We start from the raw sequence: 23,723 nt of genomic DNA on the forward strand, positions 1-23,723 counted from the left end.
CAGCTTGGAAGTTTTAAGCTCAGAGTTTCCTTTCATTTTTGCATAGACCCAAAATATTTGTAAGTTTGTAGATAACATAGTTAAGGCTAATTCTAATTATTAGACAATGATTGTAATCTGAGTTGACCATAAACTCCATTATCCAAACTTATTTCATCAGCAACAATAAGAGAAATGAACATTGTACTTGCTGAACTTCATGGAAAATTGCAAGTGTTTCTCAGAACGGCTTTGTGAAAGGACTGAGTTTGGATGTTCAAAATGACCTTTCTTCTACAGTAGCATATTCTGTAATTTATACAGTCTTTATTTGAAGATAATATTAACTAGGACTTTTCTGGGTTTCTGATTTTTATGTTTAATAAGACCTCACTGTATAATTTTTATAAGTGTGTTTGGAGGAGAAGGGATGAAGGGGTAAGTCTTTCAACTTTACAGGTTTGCTGTGATTCAGTAATAGAAATTGCCCTGAATGTTGCAAGTTGTGTATCAGTCAATGCTATTAGTTTCCAAACATATTTCTGTGGTCTTCTCTCTTTTCTCCTTTAAAAGAGAATTGTCTCCTCTTTTATCTTTAGTTGCAGACTGATAGTTATTTAGTTCTTTCTACCTTACCCTATAGGATGTGTCCAGATACATTTTTGCTAAATATGCGCTTGAGGACAATATGTTTGCAATTATTTTAATCCAACCTCTGCTTTTATAATATGTATGAACACTGTTATATATGTTTTAGCTATAGAAGTGCATATTTATGGAGTGTCTCAGAAGAGATTAGGTTTTTTCCTCCATGCTTTTTTCTTCTCTCTCAAGTGTCTATAGAAAGACTCTATTGCACTTTGTTCTATAGTTCCGCTTCCAGGTTGTTTCTTTCTTGAAAAATAGTTAAGTTTTAAAGGGATTTAGACAACAGCGTCATTTATATTTGTGATATGGACATCACTTTCCAAAGTTGTCTGAGATCATTCATATTTTCCAGAAAAAATGTTATTGTTGCAGAACATGACATTTCCAGTTAACATTTTGGTGAAGATATTTATATCCTATAAGGAATATAAAACTAAAAATGTCAGTTCTTTGGGCAGAAAGCCATTTAAATTTTGGCTGGGGAAAAGCTGAGAGACTGGTTAATTTTTGACTGCCAGCAGCCCCGCTGACATTGCTTAGTTTGAAAACTGGCTGTTTCAATTAGAGGCAGCCTGTTAATACAGCCCAAGAAGTTTGTAATTACGGGGTTTAGGTTCTTTTCATTAAGTACTACCTTTACGTCAGGGGTTTCAGTGCCTAGTACTATGTTTCTTGAAGTACTCTTAAAATTTACATTAACCAGCAGCTTTTGTAGTTACAGAAATTAGGACACCTAAAGCAGTTTTAGTAGAACAAAGATAATGCGTGAGAAAGTTTTGGCAATTTCCATAGAGACAAAAAAACTAAATCCATTGTGTAAAAGATTTTTCTGATAACTCAGTTGGATGCAATAGTGTGCCAGATTTGAGATTTGTCTCTAGACATCTAAAGCACCTTTGCGCCAAACACTATGTTCAGCAGGCACACAAGGAGGGAAATTGTACAGTTTCAAAGAGCAGGGGGATAGACAGCATTTAAGAAGGATTTTCCTTTAATCTGATGGCTCAAGGTGTTCTTGATATTTGATGTTACTATTGAAAAGTACATGCAAATTTTTATCCACTTACTTTGTTACTTCTAATCTGAGACCAGCGAGACAGAGCAACCTATGCTATTATGAGAAATTAATGTGTTGGAAATGTCTATTAAGAAGTGCTGTTTAAATATTTCAGATGGAAATTGACACGGCACTGAGTGATCTGGAAGCAGCTGACTTCGCAGAGCTGGTAAACATCTTATTTTTGTTTGCATTGCACACTGTCTCTTTGCCTTAGTCTCATATTCAGCACTAATTTCAAACTCATCTACTTTTTCTCATCAAGTGGGAGTCAAAGCAAAGGAATGTTGTATTATTCTTTAAAGATAGATCCATTTACCCATTCTATTTATCCTGAATTTTGTCTCCATGGTTAATATTAATCCTATAGGATTAATCACTGAAAATCCATGATTTAATGTAACTTAAGTCCATGGGATGTTGTCTCGGTTTGAGACAATTTGGAGGGGCAGAGACTTTGGACAGAAGTCTCCTTCCTCCGATTCAATACCCCTGCTTCTCTCCAATAGAAAGAGAGAGAAAGAGATCAAACACGCCCAGATGTAAGTGAAAAAATAACTCTTTATCGAGAAGAATGCTGAACAATACTGATAAAACTGGGATAAGCTAACCAGAAAAATTTCCAAGCTCCTGCCCATTGGACCAAAACAAGATGGCATCCAGCCTCCCCTCACCTGGTAAAGCCTGGCAGGAGTGGTTTGGAGGGTCAGTGCTGGCGTGAGGCTGCAGTGCCGGTGCAGGCAGTTACTGAAGCAGGGCTGTGAACCTCTCAGACAACTGGAAGGACCCACAAGACACCTGCTGGGTCCAGTGATGAGACCTGATTGCTGCAACTCTGATGATGGCTGTAGTCCTGATCCGCTGAGGAGGTGGGAGGAGGTCCAGGTGGGAGAAGTCTCATGGAGTGAGGGAAGAAGACCTTGGTCTGCCGAGTGAAGTCCAAATGTGGTCTTTTATTGGGCTCAGGGTAGGTGAGAACACCTCTGGTACCTTCCTAGGGGCAGGGAGTTCTTCCCTGGATGATTAACACTGGATCATGGGACATTTCAAGAGTCTTTGACACCTTCTAAGCACATATGGATTCATTATGGCCATCAGCAGAGATAGCAGAGATTAATATCTTAAAGCCGTGTGTGTGTGTGTGTGTGTGTGTGTGTGTGTGTGTGTGTGTGTGTGTGTGTGTGTGTGTGTGAACTGTCCTGATGCCTCCCCAAGGGGAGTTATCGCAGATGAGTCATTTGTGTAAGGACAAAGAGACAATACTCAGCTCATTGCCTGAGGTGGCAGGTGTAGGTGTCCTCTGAGTCATCAGCCTTCCAGTCTTTTCACACTGGTGGATACATTCTTCCTCTGGGATAATAGAGTACCACCCTTATCTTAAGTCCCTCCCCACAGCCTAAATTAGTAGGCATATTTGGAGAAAAGAGAAAAGGTGGATACCAGTCTTTGTGTAACCCAGGACATATGTTTACAAAAGCACTTTAATTTTAATACAGCTGATTGTTGTTACATTTCTTCTTTGTGTATATAGTTGTCTCCTTCCCAAGCAATTGTGAATAAACCTGAAAACACCTGTGGAGCAATGAGAACTTAAATTTTCCAGTTTACAGAAAATAATTACAAATTATGCTTATTTTTAATACTGTTAAAGGAGACTGTAGTAATTTACTTAAGTAACTCTTGCTGTGTGAGGTGTAAACATATTGAAATTTCAGCTTTACTTTGTCATGAAAAAGCTCTCTTAAACTCATGTTTCAGAACAGTTACTTTAAAATTCTATTCAAGAGAATAGAATTGTTCTAAACAACCTGGATGAATACTTACAGAAAGCAGTGTTTGTAAGTTACAGTTTATTGCACAGAAATTGATTGCACCTACTTAATTTAAACTACAGCTAAACAGAGTGTTACTAATCAGAGACCACTGGGCATTAAAAGATCAATGAATGGGTGTATTTTAGGTAAAATGTCAAGTACTGGAAAAAATGCTTTGACTTGAAAGTTTTACTCTACGAGGGCCCCTGGTGTCAATAGTTACACTGCAGGTACTTTGCTGTTAAGAACTGTGAGAGTGAGCAAATCCTAACAAAAATTTTTAATGGACAAATAACTGTTAAATAGGAAACTTGTTATTTTCAGCTGGAATTTTGTGAGAAAATTTTAATGATATGAAAATTAATAATGGAGGCTAAAAATTTGGTATTCCCTTTACTGCTCAGTATTAATTGCTGTACTAGTAATAAGAGGTGGTCAAATATGAAAACATTAAGTAATATATTGATTACAATTTACCAGAAGTAGTTCACTTGCATTTGGTAAATAAAATAAAAATTCTGAATTAAAAACAATACAATTATTTTTTCCCCCACAGTCTGAAGATTATTATGACATGAGAAGATTATATATGATTTTGGGCTCTTGTCTCTTCTACAAGGTAATATTAATGATTATTAACGATTACGACCTAAAGATTAGCAAAAAAAATAAAAATCTAATTTATTCCTGGAATTACCCTTTCAGAACCTCACAAATGGTGATGAGGGAGCTGGCAGAAGAGCTTGCCAAACCGCTCTCCATCATCTTCCAACAGTCCTGGCTCTCTAGGAAGGTCCCAGATGATTGGAGGTTGGCGAATGTCACCCCAATCCACAAAAAAGGCTGCAAGCAGGACCCTGGCAACTACAGGCCTGTCAGCCTGACCTCGGTGCCTGGCAGGGTTATGGAGCAGATCATCCTGAGTGCAATCACACAGCACCTTCAGGATGGACAAGGGATTAGACCCAGCCAGCATGGGTTTAGGAGGGGCAGGTCCTGTCTGACCAACCTGATCTCTTTTTACGATCAGGTGACCCACCTGGTGGATGAGGGGAAGGCTGTGGATGTGGTCTATCTAGACTTCAGCAAGGCCTTTGACACTGTCTCCCATAATATACTCCTGGAAAAGCTGGTAGCCCATGGCTTGGACAAGTGTACCCTCTCCTGGATTAGGAGCTGGCTGGAGGGTCGGGCCCAGAGAGTGCTGGTGAATGGAGCTGCATCCAGCTGGCGGCCGGTCACCAGTGGTGTTCCCCAGGGATCAGTGTTGGGCCCAGTCCTGTTTAACATCTTTATAGATGATTTAGATGAGGGGATTGAGTCCATCATCAGCAAATTTGCTGATGACACCAAATTGGGAGGGAGTGTCGACCTGCTGGAAGGCAGGAGGGCTCTGCAGAGGGATCTGGATAGACTTGAGAGGTGGGCTGATTCCAATGGGATGAAGTTCAATAAAGCCAAGTGCCAGGTCCTGCACTTTGGCCACAACAACCCCATGCAGCGCTACAGGCTGGGCACAGAGTGGCTGGAAAGCAGCCAGGCAGAAAAGGACCTGGGGGTACTAATTGACAGGAAGCTCAACATGAGCCAACAGTGTGCCCAGGTGGCCAAGAAGGCCAATGGGATCTTGTCCTGTATCAAAAATAGCGTGGCCAGCAGGACCAGGGAAGTGATCCTTCCCCTGTACTCTGCGTTGGTGAGGCCACACCTTGAGTATTGTGTTCAGTTCTGGGCCCCTCAGTTCAGAAAGGATATTGAGGTGCTGGAGCGGGTCCAGAGAAGAGCAACAAGGCTGGTGAAGGGACTGGAGCATAAGTCCTATGGGGAGAGGCTGAGGGAGCTGGGGTTGTTTAGCCTGGAGAAGAGGAGGCTCAGAGGTGACCTCATCACCGTCTATAACTACCTGAAGGGAAGTTCTAGCCAGGTGGGGGTTGGTCTCTTCTCTCAGGCACTCAGCAATAGGACAAGGGGGCACGGGCTTAAGCTCCGCCAGGGGAAATTTAAGTTGGATATCAGGAGAAAATTCTTTACAGAGAGAGTAATGAGGCATTGGAATGGGCTGCCCAGAGAGGTGGTGGATTCACCATCCCTGGAGATTTTTAAACGCAGATTGGACGTGGCACTGAGTGCCATGATCTAGTAAATGGACTGGATTTGGACCAAGGGTTGGACTCGATGATCTCGGAGGTCTTTTCCAACCCAGTCGATTCTACGATTCTATGATTCTAAATATGAAATAAATGTATGACTGCTTTAAACATGTATTTCTAGTACCAGAACTCAAACACCATAACAGAAAAAAATTGTGAAAGGCAATTATATGTACTGTATGATCATAAGAACAAAATACATCTTTGAAACTGGAGTTTTTTGGTGTGTGATCAGAGGATTAGAGAGAGTGAGTAATAAGGCAATAAGAATCAATTCAAGTGAGACTGTAGGATATTCTAATAGGAATTTTTTTGTTCACTGCACTTTTTTATCAGCAGGCAATCTATCTTTAGTCCATCTTTAAATGCAAGACTTGAGAAATTGTATCAACAGCTTTTTTCACTTTGACCTCATTCGTAAATTTATTTAGTAAATATAGACGGTGTAATCAACAGTATAAAGAGGAAGATAAGTGCCTTTACTTAAAGAAAACTTTGGTGATTTTATCATGCAATTGTTCTTTATGTTGGTAGTGTCACAAGACTAAACTGTTCCCACAAATGGACCTGCACAGTATCTACCATGATAACACTTGAGCTGTAAAGCTCTTAGTGCTAAAACCGCTGCTGTACTATGTATCTTCTTTGGAAATTTTATTAATTCCAGTGAGAGCTCACTAATTTTGGAGAGAGAATTAAATGAGAGCAACTTAACGCTGTAGGTGTTTTCAAGCTGTTAAAGCCATGCATTTCCCAACTCACCTTTGATAACTTGCATATATGCTGATGGTTTATTTGTGTATATTTCAGTATTTTGAGTCTTTAGATGTGGTGCAAAAGCTCAGTGTTATCTGTTGTACAACAGTATACCAAGATGACAGTCTATGGGCAGATAGCTTAAGATGACAGTGCATGTAGGGCAGGGATACCTCTACATAGAAAGTACTCTGAAGTGATATATGGTGGTGTTGTATTTCTTACTGAATACACTTCCTTTTCTGTGTTTACTTAAGGGTTACTTGATTGGTAATCACTTGCCAAAGGAAGATCTTATTGATATAGGTTTATACTGTCGGCACTACTGTCTGTTACCCTTGGCAGCAGAACGGAGAATCGGTCAGTTAGTGATGTGGCGGGAAGTATTTCCACAGCATCATATCCAGCCATGCGAAGGTTCAAGTTTTACAGGATACAGGGAACCTGAAGCAAGATACTTCTTACTGATAGTTGGCTTGGTAAGTTAACAACTGCAATATGCCCATTCTCTGGGTCTCTTCTTTGCTGTTGTGTCTTGCCTATTGTTCACTAAGATATATATATTACATGCATTTTCTTTGGTAATTTTACAAAATACTTATATTGTAGTTGTTTTATGGGATAGAATTTCTCAGAGAGTAGCATTATTTATACATCTGCAAAGCTTGCAAAGGTTAAGTATGAATTCTGATCATTTTTATGCCTTTTCAATTCAGTTGAAAGTATTTTTACCTTCATGATCTTGTCTTTTCAGACAACTCATTTCAGATATGTATCTGGTTTTGTTTTTTTAAATGTAGACTTTCTTTAAAGCAAACAGCTAATGAGTTTGTAAGCAATAGCTTTTATGTTTGGGTCATTAACTTAAATAACACAATAACAGAAAGATGTCCATGGATGTGATTTGATTAGAAGAAAATAACTCCTCTGAAGATGAGGAAGGAGTGTTGAATATAGTGCTGTATTTTACCCAAATCTCAGATAAGATATAACACAGCACATACTGTACATTAAACTAAAGGCTAATGTTGCTCCTTTCATATTTGCAGAGACACTTCATGTTGTGTGTCCTACTAGAGGCAGGAGGCTGTGCATCCAAAGCTATTGGGAATCCAGGACCAGACTGTATATATGTAGATCAGGTCAAAGCAACCATACTCCAACTGGAAGGAATAGGTGCCAGCATAGAGGAAAGGCTGGATTCTCCTTCCATTCCACCTTTAGCTTGTGCTGACTGGTTCCTTCCTGCAACACGTGACAAACTGGAGAGCTTGACCACCTCGCCTATCCTAAGCAAAATACAAAACACTTGCAAACCAGCGACTACTCCAGCAAGCAGAAGATCTCTGTTTGGGGACTCTTCCCTAACAACACAGATGCTGAGCCCTACGAGAAACAGTGGAGGACCCCAACAGGGTAACGAAGGTCCTGCAGAAGATGAAAGCACTAATCCACAACCTGTAGTGGATCAGGTCTGAGAATAAAGGCAGAGAGAATTGATAAAGTTCTGGTGGGCTTAGGGGGTGGTGTTCTTTCAATGTAAAAGAATAAATCTAAGAATCCCTGAATTCAGTAGCAAATACTTCTGTTGGCTTGGGAAGCTTTGGGTCAGCCTCAGAGCCATCATGTGGTTTTTTATTTTATCTTTGCTTATAAATATTTGGGGTTTTCACATGACTGAAGTGGGCACAGCTGCATTTGAATCAGCAGAAATAATTGGAGAATATCCCTGAAATAATGATGTAAACATAAGTTACCAGGACAAATTGCTGCACAATTGTCCAACTGCTTCTAACTCATTTTAGTCTAAAATAGGCTATAAAATACATTTAACTTAGTTGATGCAACTGTTTCGGCCTTTTCAAAAAATGCTACATTATTTTCTTCTAAGTTGGTCATTTGTTGGTTTGATTCTGTTTTTCCTTTAGCTGTGTTTTCTCTGTTACTTCATCTATCTGCGTGTTTTTCAGGCCACTAGAAAAAAACACATCCTGCCAAATCCATGTCATTTAGGAAATCTAAAAAAGAACCTTTCAGAGAAAGATAAAGAACTTCTTAATGCTATCAAGTAAGAAATTATTTTTTGTTAAGTAGTTCATATTTTAGGCCATACTTGGATCGTTTTTTGAATATACACAGATCACAGAAGTTCCTGCATAATTTTATTCTAACCAAAGCTTCACTATGCAAGGATTATCAGAAGTGAAGCTCTTAAATTGAGAGCTTAATTAAAGAAAAAATACAAAATAATACAATAAAACACTGTTTCTGAATAATATGTCACTGTTGTATGCATATATCTCACATCTATATGACCTTGAAAGTTCAAATAAAAGTTCTGAGCCACACATATACATCCCTTGTACTCCTTGGTGTCTCTAGGTAGGTGTACAAAGGACAAAGTTTTTATTTTTCTTTCCATTTTTCTTTGTTGGGGCAAATTTTGAGAACACAAATGCAGTACCTAACTAGTACCATGATTTTTTGATTTGTTGTTAGTTGTTTTTTTAAAAATTAATATTAACAGTCCAAATCAGCAGGATTTCCTTGGTGTAGAGAAAATACCTGTATCCATTTTTGAACTCTGTTATAGTTACCAGAAAAACAATTCTGTCTTAAGAAACAAAGTATATGTTGATAAACTGGAATTTCTGAATTCTGATTTAATTTTTTTAAGGTTGACATCTGGTCCTGAGAATACTCTCTTCCACTATCTCTCTTTGGAAATGATGCAAGGAATCTTTATAACTCCAACTCACAAAGAAGTAGCACAGCTCGGTGGCTCCATCCACCCTCAGTTAATCGAGAATTTCTATCGGTGCTGTCTTTCAATTCGTTCCATTTTTCAGCAATCCATTAGGAAAGAGGTACAGAAACTTTGCTTTTGTTTTTCTATTTACATTCTCAACTCAGTGTTTCAAGATTGTTTTCACTTAATTATTTCAATGCTTTGCTGTATTTGCATGTGTGTCATTTTTAAAGCTTCTGATATTACTGTTATGGGCAGGTTCTCAATTTATAAGATACTCCATTCAGATCAGTCATTTTGTGTTCAATGCGCACTTTTATTGTGCTAAAAGTCTGCTTTGCTAATTGCACAGTTGATTTTTTACTGGCATGAAACAATTTTATGTACTAAGGAAAGATACAGGAAGGGTTGTCTATTGTGAAATCTCTGTGAACCTATGAGTAATTTAGACTATGCTTTATTAATTTGATCCAAAGCATGTTTAAGGAAATTCAAGGCACTCAGACAAATACTACCTGTTTTGCTTATGAACTGCTAAGATGCATTTCACTTTTTCTTCTTCCATTTTTGAGAAATTAGGACAGTGGTGTTTTGACCATCTTTTCTAGATGTTCAGCTCCCATATCTTCAGTATTGTAGGCAGTTGAAAGTTGTGGTTTCTGGGTTTGCGTATGGCAGACATAAGTTACTTGAGATTTTTTTCCAAGAAAACCTTTTATTTCGCCTTTGAAGCAACTGATTGGAATAGGAGTTTCATTTGCAGATCCAGAGATTAACTGAACTTTAAGGTTTATTCAAAAGCTTTGTATAAGACATGACTCTAAAAGCTCAACTAAACACAAAAATATCTTTATTTTCTATAAATCTTATGCCCTTATACTGAGTAAGAGTAAGAAAATACTCTGAGCAAAGTGCTTCAGCTGTTTATTTACAAAAAGAAATTCCTGCCTGGACAAGTTTATTCAATGGACTTTTACTAGCACAGTTCTTAATTAGGGAGGCACACAGAGAAAGAAAGATGAGAGCTTTACCTGTTTTAACAGTTTTTTTAAAGGAGCTGTATTATTTCAGATGTCTAAAATACAGAAATAGTGTTCAGCTAGAAGGAAAAAAAAAAGTCAAAAAAGGGAGCATGCGTCTAACTCCAAATTGTGTAACAATGGAAAAGCCTTTTGATGCCAGAGGAACAAAACCATGGGGAGAAGAATCATGTAAGCAAGTTAGTTACGTATTCTAAGCCTGGCTTTTTGATAGCAATGTCATTCATCAGAGAGTCTTGAAGAAATCACATAGTTATATTTGCTAGTGTTTTGTAAACATCTTTCCTTCTCTACTAATGTTTCAGCAATTGTTTTACAGAAAAAGGAAAAGGCAGGCAGTGGAATTTCAGAATTTAGTAAGGCAGCTGAGGACACAGGTCTCGTAAGAGAACATGGTGTTTTGTTTGAGTGCTCTCCTGATAACTGGACTGACCAGAAGAAACCACCACCAACAATGAATTACTGGGTTGTGGGGTAAGTTTAAAGACAAATTTTGTCTCCAGCTTTTGAGTGTGCCATTGTACTCGTCAAGAATAAATACTGTAGCACATCACCGAAATGCTTGAGCAGACTGACTGAGGTATCTTTAATTTGGGACTGGGAAGTTGCCCTGGTGTGAAGTTCCACCTTTAACTGGGGGGAGCATCGAGCCAATGTGAAAACAGCATGGAGCTGACAGCTTTTGCAGAGGGGAGGGAAGATGTTTAAAGAGAAAAAAAAAAAGCAGTTGTTTCCCACAAAGAATGTACATAAATGCAGTTTGCATGGAAAAATTAAAATTGTTAATTTAAACATTTAAAAAATGTTTATGCTACTGTTGATATCTTTAAAAAATAATTATAATGCTACACAAGGTTATGCACAGGTATTAACAGCTTTCTATTTTTTAGCTCTTTCCCTAAAAGAGCTCATTGGATTAGTATGTGGGAATTAGTAAATTTTTGAATTCTGGGGCTTGCTCCCGAGGACCTTGATTGCAGCTTGTCGCTCAGAAACCTGGATTGCTACAAACACACTAGTACCACACAAATAGATCCTGAAATCCTAAAGATTTTTTTCCATGCACAGCCATGAGAAAACTGAGCAGAGAATAACTTGATTTAAAAATTAAATGCAGGAGAGACACTGAAATTTGGCAGCTGTCTTACACAGGAGCTGGTTTTAACTTCTTACTGAAACCTCAGAATACAACAAGAATTTATCATTTGAGGAGAAAAAAACTTAACAACTCTGAAGATTTTCTTCTTTTTATTGTTTTTTTTCCCCAGGAGACTCATTTTACATCCAAAACCTCAGGAGTGTTACGTCTGTTTTCATGACTCAGTCACAGAAGCTGCTGTTGAACTGGCCTTTAAACTGTCTTTTGGCTTAGCTACATAGATGAGCTTCCTGGACACTCAGCCATCCTTCATGGTGGTGTTAGTTCTTTAAAGTATTCCATATAAAGGGAATGAACTTAATTTAGGTGCCCACCCACAGTGTATCTTTGAAATGCTTTAGAAAAACATAAATACCTTGTGGTATGACATAGGTAAAACTTCTGTGGTGATTCCAATGATCTTATCAATTGAATACTTAAAAATATTTCAGAGAACCAAAGTTCCTATTTTTATATGCTGTCAATTTTTTTATCCTGATCATAACTTTATTACATGAAAACATCACATAATTTGTACAGTCACTGCTGTCAGTGCACAATATGCAATGTAAAATGATAAGCTGATCCTCAGAAGTACTCTCTGAACATCTGGCAATTGGTGATGAAGGAAAAAAAACTTTTTCCAATTAGTTAAAATTTTGTTTCTCTAAGGGCCTTGAAAATACTGAATGTTTTCAGTAGCATTGTGTTGATCAACACAGAAAGAAATCCTTTAGACAATGCATGGCACTTAGCCTCAAAAAACTAATGACTAGTCATTTTTGCCCTTATGCTCTCCTGCACACTCAAGGACTATAGTGTGGTTGATTGTTTTACTTGACTTTGTGAGTTTTAACTATAAATAATACTTATATTTGTTAAAATGTAATTTTGAAGACACAAAGAAAGATGGGGGGCGGGGTAGATGGTTTTAAGACTTCTGCATGGACTTGGCTTATTTTATATTCCTAATTTCTTAATAAAAATGTATATTTGTTAAAAACAGTAGCGCATTCATCTATTTTTTTTTACTTCACATATTTTCTCCTTTGTTTATTTAAACATAATTTGTCTAGTTAGATCTTCCACAATTTACAGCTGGATATTACAAAACCTGTTAGGTTATATCCATGTAGGGCAAGAGTAGGCAAGATGTTCGCACAAAATCAGAATTTTTCTACAAAATTTAACTTATTATTAAAATATTTGTAAATTACAGATCAGCTGCTCCTAAAGCTTTTTTTTACTTAAGTTTGGGTTAAAATGTAAGATTTTGGGTCTTTTTACCCCCAGCCTGCATATTTAGATCTGGTCATTTGCACATTTCATCATGTTCCATGTCAACCGTGCACTTTTTTTTTCTGCTGTTTCTACTTGCTTTTCGTAGAATGCATGACTGAAGTTGCATTTTGAACAACAGAATCAAAAAGTTTAAGTGTTCAGGAAAGTAAATTCAGTTTCATAGGCATCATGACCAAATCATTAGATCTTGTTTTCACTTGAAGTTAGAGCTGTCAGGAGTAGTTCTAAAATAGTCAATCAAATGCTTATAAGAGCCCACTCTTATGGAGTGATTTACAGCTTGTCTTGATACTTAACAGTTGCTTTAGTTCCAAGCAGTAGAAGTCTTAGGCCTGAAGTTTAGGCATATGATTGAAGATTTTGTTGATCAGCTTTTTCCAGAAGTTATTGTTCTTACCACATAAGCAACAGTATTTCACTTTGAGACATACAAAACTGAGTTATATCAGTAACGTGTTAGATTTGTTCCCCGTCTGTAAATTCTGTGATGTGAGATGTAACTCGTTTGAAAAATGAAAATATATAATTGTATGGATGACATCTGAACAGCACCTCTGAAAAGTCTAAAATACATGAGGTTTGGATATTAGATTTTGTAATAGATGGAAGGAGGAACATATAGAAAAGCAAGCAGTCCTTGCTGCACTGCCTTTAGCAGAAGTGTGCACAGAAGTGTGTATATGTATGGAAAAAGGTAATTTTGCTGATGTTTGTCTCGTTTCAGCCTTTTAAAAGCAAGGCTATACGGTTCGAATGCTAAAAAGAGGATATTTAAATGCTTTAAAAAGAGGGCAACTACCATCTAGATCCTTGTGTTCAGTCAGACAGGGTTACTCTGCTGCCAGTTACTGGGTTAAACTGGGTTTGACTCAGCTGGACCAAACACACAAGTGAGTCACTGCCAAAGAAACACTGTATATATGTAGATGTGCGTGGAGGTGAGACTCCTTCAGTACCCATCAGCTATTTAGCTTGGCTTGCTCCTTCACAAGAAACCTTCCTTTAAACAGAACTGAGGGCATCCAAGCATAGTACAATTCCTTTTCTCAAAGCCGTGTAGTAGCACTGCCTCCTCAGCTTTAGACTTTTATCTTAGTGTCCAGAGGAACCCTTTCTTTAATTTAGAAGAATAATATAATTTAAAAAGTGCTACCAAGTTTCTGATACCTCTGTAAACCGTTTGGCATTGCTTTCATGTGGACTGTGAGCACCGCCTGTGTGCAGGAAAGCCATTTCTACACATTCTTGTGAAATACTCTGCTGTCCTGCAGTTTCCATAGGTATCCCTAGACTTAGAAATGTATGAAGAAGGAAGTTGAAAATCTAAGCTATTTCTCACTGTTACTGATATTTCACTTGCAGTTTGTTATTATGCTAACACCAAATTCATACACTGAATGCGTGTCAGAATAAATCCAGATTGCCAAAACCAAATGGTTGAAAAAGAAAGGACCTTAAAAGGAAGGTTTTCGGCCATTGTTACAGCTCATACCAAATAGAAGAGATATAGTACAATATACTTGGTGTAGTGTAAACTTTGAAAATTTTAAAGGTTTTGGTTATTTTTAAGATCCATTTCTTTCTCTGTAGGATTTTTAGTGTTGGTGATTTATTAAATGTTACTCAATATTTCCAAACACATGCTTTAAACTTTGCTTTTAAGGACAAATGCAAACAGAGTTTCATGTCCAAAGTGGATAAAGAAAAACAGGTAAATAATCTTTTACATATTAGTTGTGTTTAATAAACAAACTGCATCTGGTCAAGAGCTGTGCAGTTCTTTCCCTCAGCATGGGTTGATAATTAGTAGTGGTATATTGATACGGTTTTCTAATGAGCTTATTTTCTAACAAGGAAGGGTCAGCATGGCTTACTGTGTAGTGTAAGTAATAAAAGTAATAAAATCTGGCTTTTGCTCTTTAATGACTTTGTGAGGTGTACGTAAATGTTCTTTCATTTGGATGGATTCTTGAAAGACACAGAGGTCTACACCCATGTAATTCATTACAAGAAATCATGGTCTTGGAATATGAAATGTTCATATTGGCATTTGGCAAATTACATAAAATCCATTCATATCAGCAGAATGGAAAAAAGTTCTTCATATCTAATTGGTTTAATATGAAAACAGATTTGTGTCTGTCTTAGGATTTCTTTGGTTAGGTTTTGATAATTTAAACAAAAATCCAGCATTCTGTGCTTTTTCTTGTTGACTGCTCTTTACTATAACGCCAGAAACTTTTCTTGCCACAGACTTTTCTGGTAATGCTTACCAGGAGAAGGTCTGTCAGTCATTAATGTTTGATTAATCTCGTTGTATCACATGCAAATTCTTAAACAGTCCTTTTTCAGTTACAATCATTTTGTATGTAAAGAGTTTAAGGTGGTTTTATTTCTTTCTTTCTTTACAGTGGAAAAAGTAAAACATGCATTATGTAAATAACACTGTTTATACTTCTTCAAATCTCCCATCTCCTGGAAGTGCTTCCAGATGGCTTACATGTGTATGACTCAAATTTTAGAAACATTCCATGAATAACACTCAACATTAATTTCCTTAGAAATATAGTATTTAGCAAAGTGACATATCCATTGTTGAAGCTCAGAATGTTTGGATGCTTTCTTATATGTTTTGTTCAGGATAGGGAATGGGATACAACAGCTACAGTGTTGTTTTTACTGAACCAGCAAATCAAAACTGATTTAGAGTACATCCACATGGTCTGCATTTACTACACACGCTGTACCTGTGATGTAGTTTAAGTAAACACAGGTATTATTCTACTGGGATTAGCTTTTACAAGTGGAAATTTGGCAATACCCTAGTATAGAAATTATTCCATGTTTCTTGATTATTTTGTAGAGAATACAATGTTTTAGATCTTGCTCTTCATGTTTTATAGTTTCATTTAGTATCTATAGCAAAGATCAGTGTACTAGTATTGTAATACTGTATTTTCATAACTGTATACAGCAATTCTTGTGTTTCAATTTTGGAAGGAGGTTTTGGCAAACCTGGCTTCTGGCAGAGCAGCAGGAGTAACATCCTTGTGTGGACTGTGCCCGTCACACGTCACATGAGCTCATGTGGCTGCTGAGACTGGAAAAGGTAGTGAAATCTCTGAAGTGGCAGTTCCAGTTTTACCTGATGTGTCTTAGGTATTTATATTTACTTCATTTTAGAGGTAGACCAATATAAAACACTATTAGAATTCTGTTACTTAAAAATTTACTAATATGCAATTGTAAGCATAAAATTAATAAGAAATGTAAAATCTTTAAAGAAGAGGATGAAGTTGAGTGTTAAGAAGATTCTCCGGAAACAGTGCTGTAGCACAGCTCTCAAAGTTTGTGGTTTTTTAGATTCTATAGGGAAAAGTTTAACTGAATTTTGCCAACTTTGGGTGCAGAAATTAGAGGAGTTTATTTTTTGCTAACCTATGGCTGAATGGGGTGCCATTTAAAGAGTTAATGACCATCTTTGTTCTATATCAAGAATATCAACTGAAGATTTTCAACAAAGATTTTGGGTATTTTATGTCTCTAGATATGCTTCAAATAGGTAAAATTAATTTCCTGAAAACAGGGTCTGGAAGGCTTTGCAGTAGAGAGAGAAATCTCTGTGCTTGTTGGCTTTCCTGATTTGCCTGCAATGGGACAAGTAAACTCCAGTTGCTGTCTGTGCTGTGCAAGGTTGTCCCAGGAACTGGCTGCTTTGATTCACCTGTTGCTCTCTCTGCCCTGTACTTGGGCTGAATCAACAGTTCTGTGATACTTTCAGTTTAAGAAGGTGTTTGGTTTGTAGTTCTTCCTTCAAAGACTGGTTTATTGTATGCTATGTTTTCACCTGAAGGGAACCCTAAGAGCTAGAAACAGATGAAAAATCTACAGATACAAAAAGTGGATTTTTTTAACTTGGTCACAGTTTGTGGCTGGTATTCCACTATAGGGGAAAGTTGAAACAAGTAACACTTCTCATAAATATGAGTAAGAATTTGTGGGTTGGAAGTGAAAGCATGGTATTACAGAGAAAATTTCTTTCCAGAGATAGAGCATGAGAATTCATACTGGATTCTGCTGAATGAGAGCAACATTGGAATGATAGTTACTTGACCTGAAGTGTTTCAGCAAATGGGAATCACTCTCTGTTTGAATAAATTGTGTTCACCCCTCCACATCTTGATTTCTTTATTGTTTGTTAATAAGGGGACAAAACAATGGTCTACTATGTTTAAATGCTTCAGCTGTGCAAGTACTTTGTACTTAAAAGGAGGGTGTCTGTAATGCATAACAATATGCATAAATTTCTCTGCTGCTGAGCGACAGTTCCGGGAACCTGGTGACTGTATAATTAAAATTGCAAAGACAGATGGACTTCTGGTCTGTACCAGGGCTTTGGTGGTTCAGTACACTAGGCCTTCTATTTTGAATGTTATAACACCATTAAGGTAGCTTTTACAAACAAAAATGAACACATTTTAAATCTTTATCATGATATTATAAATATTTATTATGAACTAATGAGGGTGTTAGTTACAGCTTTTCTGTTTAAAGTTATTTGTGCTCAACAGACTATTACTGAAGAGCCAAGTCATTTTACAGTAGGATTAACAACAGAATTGACCAAAATTATACTTCTTATCTCCTGGATTTGACATACATTTACAGAATTTGTGCAGGCTTCCATTTTTGTTTTGTAAAAGTACATTCAGTTCACAGCTTGGTGACAGCTTTTAGTACAAAACCAGGATTTGATTTCTTTTTCCTGCTCAGAAGCTGTATTTGGAGTAAGACAGGTTTGTGGGTAGAATAATATCCTTTATTAGGTCAGCCCATGCAGCTAGAAAAATAGTCTGTGTGGCACAGCTGTTCTTCAGGTGAGAGGCAGAATCAGAAATAGTACGAGCTGAGAGTTACTTCGCATGGAAGTTACTTACAATGGATATGACAGTGAATTATTAGCAATGAATGTTGGATCTTGTTGCTAACTATTAGGTAATTTTACTAGGTAGTTCGGTAGCATTTGAAGTACATTTAATAATATAAATTATTGCTATGAAAATCATCCTTAAACAAGAAGTAAAAAAAACCCACAAAAATGCTCTTGAAAAATCAGGACCTTTTTCCCTGCATCCCTGAGGAAGTTTTGCCATGTGATAATAGAAAGGAGTTGTTAGTTCCAAAGTGTTTGTATGCTTTTGTTTCTAGAATCTCTTCTCTCAGTATTCCAGGAAGTCAAAAGAAATTCTGAATAAATGTTGGCATAGAACTTGCTTAGGTCATTTCAAAAAATCCCAGGGATACTTAAATTCTTATGTAATACCCACATACCTCTGGTAATCTGTCCTAAATAAGAGACCTTGAAGCTTACACCCTTAGCACTACTGACATCTTCCTTTCAGACTTAATATGATTGCACTGTCTTCATATTCTGCTTTATCTGCTCCATGAGCAGCAGGCCTGCAGTTTGTGCTGTTTTTACTCCCAGGTGCTGGTAATTAACTTACCGGTAGGATAGGAAACATTATCAAAATTACTAAAAACATAAATTATAATCATACAGAATAAGATAACAGGTTTACTAGCACAAAAGATGAGACTGGGAGAATTTTTATATATGTCGTGGATGTATAAATATATTTTGTGGAGGATCCCTGTTTCATTCATTTATTTCTGAAGCTTTGGGTACAAATGAAGCTGATTAGTACGATTTTTAACAACTCCCTATCATGCTGCTTATTCTGATCAAAGGGGGGGGGCTGAATTAAATATAGCACCTTTTATTTTTCCACTTAAAACTCTATTTTCCAGATGGGATAACTTTCCTAAATAACAAGCACACTACACTTGCTGATTTCAGCAAAGTTTGTTTCTGTCAGCTAAGCAGTAATAACCATTACCAAATAGCCTTTCATTTGCATATATTCATGTTGATTCAAAACAAAATATGTTAAATGGTTTTTAGCTGTGTTACTGCACTTACTTATATTGACTATATTTCATATGTGTATATCACAATGGCTTAAGGCAAGATTGCCTTTCTGTCATTATGCAGAACCTAGAACTTTTCCTGGATATTGCAGGTGGATTTGATTTCAGATGTAGCTAATTTAAGTTAAAACTTCAACATTAAGTTAAAAAAAAGTATCTTCTCTCCAGTTAGAGTTGGACATGAAAAAAGGGATTTGGATTCATCTCTCCCAAAAAAAGTGTACATGTTTTTTGCTAGTGAAGACAAAAACCAGTGTTCGTTCCTAATATAGCCCATAATATGATTTAGAAGACTCTACTGATCACTAATGAACTGCAATCTACTTGGTATAAAAATATTTCAGTGATACTAAAGAAGGAAAAGGAATTAGCTGTGTAAATTTTAATAGCATTGAAACAATTCAGAGCACCCTTAGGACTGGAGTGACCTCATTTAATTCCTAAGCCTTCTACTTGCCCAGTAGAGCTTAAAAGAAGCATCAGAAGAAGGATCACAGCCTTTCTAAATTTAGTCATTGCAACCAGCTAACAGAGCATGACACCAGATAAATATTTATTAGGCAAAGGATCACTCCCTTGGAGTAAGCGAAAACACTAGGAAAAAGTTCCTTAGTGTTCTTTACTGTGGAAAGACAATGAATCCAAGAAAATACTTACTTGCCTCCTGTTTAAAATTCTCATTGTTTCCATTTTATTCATACTGAATGTTACGCATCTTGAATTTTAAATTACAGCTTGTTCCTGAATATATCCTGGTAACAGCAGTTTCCCTGGGCTGTCAGCAGAGCCCATGTATGGACTCCACCTGGGAGTATGTATCTGCCTGGGACAGGTTCTACATGAACCACAGAAAAAGAAAACTTGTTTCTCACCTGTTGTGTTTTCACGGTATTTTAAAGCATGTGTCAGGACAGCAAAGGAATTTGTGTTCATGTTTCTTTTTAAAATTGGCATTAAGAAATACAGCCGTTAACTTTTCTCCCTGTCCCATCTCTCAAACAACATACAGAAGGCTTTTATCTGGCTGTCAGCATTTTAAGTCAAAACATAGCCCAAAAATATAGAGCCCTAAGCACTTAAGACACTTGAGACATAGTATTTCTTGAGAGAATTTTAAATGCCTGAGGATTCTTATCTCAGTATTGAAGATAAATCTTAGCATGCACATCCATGAGGAGACTTCTTTTTATTTCTTAGGCAATAATTTTCAATAGGGAAAGGAAAAATAAACCAAACCTTGTGGAGTACTGATAACTTAGGGTCCAAAAGAAGCATTTAGGAGACCTTTATGTAAATGTCTGGTTTCAAAGAAACTAAAGCTAGCAGCATTCCTAACGTTTCTCCCCAGCCATTAAGTTTCTCATGAAACCCATAGCTCATTGAGTTTGTACAAATATTTTTTTGCTGCTAAAAAATCAGATGCAAGCCATGGGCCAAGAATTGGCAAGACTTGGACAACCCCAATTCTGAGATTTCTACAGTGGCAGTAGATGATAGGAGGAGAGATATGCTCAGACAAGTCTGTGGTTTATCTGACTGAAGTGAGTTTTGTTCATACTTGCAGGCTGGGCATACTTGACACTGAAGCACACAAACATGGCTTTTACAAAGTAAGAGTTTGGCTTACCCTGCTTATGTTCTTATCTCACAACTCTTGTCAAAGCAAAGGTCCATTGGCACTTTCTGGTTCACTTGCACAATTTCAGCTGGGCCTAGTTTAGTGAGGTTGCAGAGGCACACAGGAGTATTTGCGTACAACCTCTTAGCCTGGGGTTTCTGTTCAGTCAGTAGTCATCCTCAGGTGGTGCTGCAATACCTTGAGTCATTGGTTTTGGAAGAGGGATGGAAAGAGCAGAACAGAAAGCAGCGCTGGGATGTGTCTCCCTGGCTACTGCAAGTGGGACTGGACCTGGTTTGCCTTTGTGATCCCAACACTAGGAAGTAAAATGAGGTAGTTAATGCATATATAGTAGGTAAGTATAGTTATATATATAACTATATATATCTCTAGGTAACAGTGGTTTCTCTTGCTCATGGAGGTTTTAGGAAAATTCTGGTTATTTAGGAGACTAGTGAAACTGTAACAAATGGAGAGATAATCAAACCTCTTGACAGGGATGCTAAACTAGTTTAGTGGTTTAGTGCTTATTTTTAGTCTTTCCTGTAGAGCAAAACTGCAGTGCAGCATCACATGCTGTGTCACAAAGACACCACACTGCTGTGTGAAACTGTTTAGAAGCCAAAAAATACTTAACAGAGCTTTTCCAGTCAGTAGGTTTGTTTTGTAGAGTTTTAGTCCCCAAATACCTAAAATGGGTTAAGTGCAGTAGAGACATTTGGAGTTCAAGATTTCTTTTTTTTTTTTTTTTTTTTCTAGGAAATTAAGACAGATGAGGTGCTTCTGGGAATACATTGGCACAAATCAAGGACAGTCTTGTGTTGGCAGTGAGTGGAATGTAGGATTTGATGGTCCCAACTCTCTGCCTGTCCCTGGCACCAGGAGCCATCCCCACCTCGGACAGAAGAGGTCTTGGTTCCATTTTTAATGCATAACTTGGCTTTCGGATACAGGGCTAACCCTGCACCTTGGGCCTCAAGGTTTTCCAGGCCAACCACCTGCTCCAGGAGCTGGGGGTCTGTCCCACTTCTCACGGCAGGTCTGTGGTGGCCCACTCCAGGCACGGCTGTATTAATGACCCCAGTCACCGCCCGGCACTAATTGCTACGGATTGCTATAATCTCATTAACTCCAGCCGTGTCGCAGCCACCCCTGGCTCTAAGGGGGGCTCCGCGCCCTTTAAGGGCGGGCGGGGCGGTCCCGCCGCAGCGTGACGCCAGCGCGGGGCGTCGTCCCTGTGGCACCGCTCCCTCCCTCCTTCCCCGCCTCCCTCCCGTTCCAGATCCTTCTGGAAGGGCAGCGCCACCCGAGCGGTGCCGGAAAGAGCCGAGGCGGAGGCCGGGGCCGGGCGGGCTTCCCGCCGGCGGCGCCTGCGCACGGCGGGGCCGCTGCCGGTTGGTGCCGGCGCTCCGCAGTGGGGGAGCGGCGGGCGCGGAGCCGGGGCCGGTCCCAGTGCCAGTCCCAGCGGAGCCGCGGCGGGCGCGGGGAGCAGCGGGCGCAGCCATGTCTGTGGTGGGCATCGACCTCGGCTTCCTCAACTGCTACATCGGCGTAGCGCGGAGCGGGGGCATCGAGACCATCGCTAACGAGTACAGCGACCGCTGCACCCCGTGAGTACCGGCGCTCCCGGGGCCCGGCGCTGCTGCTCCGCCCGCCAGGGGCAGCCCCGTGTGGTCTCGCGGGGCCGTGTCCCCTGCGCGCCCCGGGGCGCTCCCCGCGTGGTCCCCCGGGCGCTCCAGCCCCCGCGGCGGGAGCGCAGCGCGGCCCCGCCGGGAGCCGGGAGAGTGCCTCTTGCCGAGAACAGGCGCAGCGGTGCGTGTGCTGGGGCTGGAGGTTGCCCGGGAGACATTCGTGTGTCTGCGTCTGGCTGTCCTGGCTGCTGCCTCTGCGTGTCCTTGAAATCCTGCGCTGTGAATGTGCCGCACCGCTTCGGAGGCACAGCAGACTTTTATTTCCGTCCTTGTCACGCTTTGGTTTCGGGTAGCCAAAGATCTCAGTGGAGTGCATGTGTTTCCCCAACTCTGGAACGTCTGCCAGAGCTGGAAGCGTTTTCATTAACAATTACATGATGGAGTGGTGGCGAGACTGGGAAGGTGGAGGACGTTGATTCACCAGGGAAACAGGGAAGTGGCGCGATGAATTCCCTCTCTTTAAACCTGTTCTTACTTGCACCGTATCTGGTGGCCGTGGAATACCGAGGTCTGGCGAGGAAGAGGGGGGGGCAATGGGCAGCGTCTGTGATGATGGGATACGCAAGAGTAGGTGGAGACTTTGCTCCTCTGTTTCTATGGGATACGTCTAGGATTTTCACAGCTCTGTCTGTGCATAATTTTCAAGGAGGATTAAGGAATTCGTGTAATACTTATGAAAATCGGGTGTTGGATGGTGCTTCCGTTTATTAAAGGAACTTGTAGCCAACAGAGAAAGCTGTTTCTGCTGTATGAAGCTGTAGTAACCTCAGCATTGCGCTCCTTTTGATGTCGGAGAAATGTAGGTGTTGGTTTGCTTTCTAAAAAGTTGTTTTTTAGAAGTGCGAAGAAATTGAGTGCTGAAATGCATACTTTCTGTTTTAATGGGAATACTGTTTAATACTCCTTTTATTCTTTAGAAAAATATACTTTTCACATTAGCTCCGAGGCAGTCATTAACCTTCAGTTTTATGAGAACTGAAATTCAGAGACTTTTCAAATTCAGTGCAAGGAATCCCATGAAGTTGTTGCCCAAAGAATCCTCAGGCAGCTGTAGTTTCCTTCCCCCTTATGATGAAGAGCACTTCCAATTCTTAGTTGTTCTTAGAGTATGTTCTTTGCAGAGAGGCTTCTCTGCATTTAATATTTTTCACATTAATATCTGATTAACTGTACTTTCAAGATATTTGCAGAGGGATTATGAAGGATGTACAAGTTGGCAATTACAGCATCTGGAGTACATGTACACTTAAAGGCAGTGGGTGTCTCACTTAAAGTGACATTTTCCTTGCCCTTCTCTATCTCAAAATGCAGTAATACAAGACAACTTGAGGAACATCCTTTCTAACACTGTTATCTTGAGGCAAACCAGAAAGGTCAATAGAAATGTAACAAATTTATTACTGTTATGTAAGTTTGTAATAGTTGGTAAACCTTTACTTCAGACAGGATTTGAATGATGTAGACAGATCTAACTCTTGAATTGTTAAAACTTTTCTTCCTGTTGCACAAAGCAACACAGTAAATGTTTTAAATGTTTCTATACAGGTGCTTACGTCATTCAGATACTTAAGTTAGCTAATAGTTTACATGGATTGGAGATGTCCCAAATACTTGTGACTTACTCCCAGAAATCCAGAGTCTGCTGCATCTGTGTAGCACTGTGTAAAAATACCTGGGCAAGCCAGTAACCCTTTCATGTGCAGGGTGCTGTTATTAAGCCATGTAAAGATCCTGGCACAGGGCCTAAAGATAGGACAGTCCTTGCTGTGCTTTTTCTGGGCAAGGCTCAT

The 23,723-nt window shown here is 38.9% G+C and overlaps 1 protein-coding gene across 9 annotated transcripts in view; it reads left to right on the forward strand.

Moving 5' to 3' along the window:
• Positions 1-23,723, forward strand: part of HSPA4L (heat shock protein family A (Hsp70) member 4 like) — an 80,257-nt gene that overhangs the window by 31,452 nt on the left and 25,082 nt on the right. For 6 of the 9 annotated variants that reach the window (XM_064651488.1, XM_064651491.1, XM_064651487.1 and 3 more), the window contains 7 exons: positions 1,800-1,853; positions 4,055-4,117; positions 6,662-6,883; positions 7,454-7,876; positions 8,375-8,472; positions 9,082-9,271; positions 10,513-10,667. In XM_064651488.1, the coding sequence (XP_064507558.1) occupies positions 1,800-1,853; positions 4,055-4,117; positions 6,662-6,883; positions 7,454-7,876; positions 8,375-8,472; positions 9,082-9,271; positions 10,513-10,667 (1,205 nt within the window). Of the gene's footprint in view, positions 1-1,799; positions 1,854-4,054; positions 4,118-6,661; positions 6,884-7,453; positions 7,877-8,374; positions 8,473-9,081; positions 9,272-10,512; positions 10,668-11,461; positions 12,337-21,584; positions 21,853-23,723 lie in introns of those variants that run through there. The other 3 variants (XM_064651493.1, XM_064651496.1, XM_064651495.1) reach the window with 3 other exon arrangements.

Source organism: Pseudopipra pipra, chromosome 4, assembly GCF_036250125.1.
Source record: "Pseudopipra pipra isolate bDixPip1 chromosome 4, bDixPip1.hap1, whole genome shotgun sequence".
Classification (NCBI taxonomy): Eukaryota; Metazoa; Chordata; class Aves; order Passeriformes; family Pipridae; genus Pseudopipra; species Pseudopipra pipra.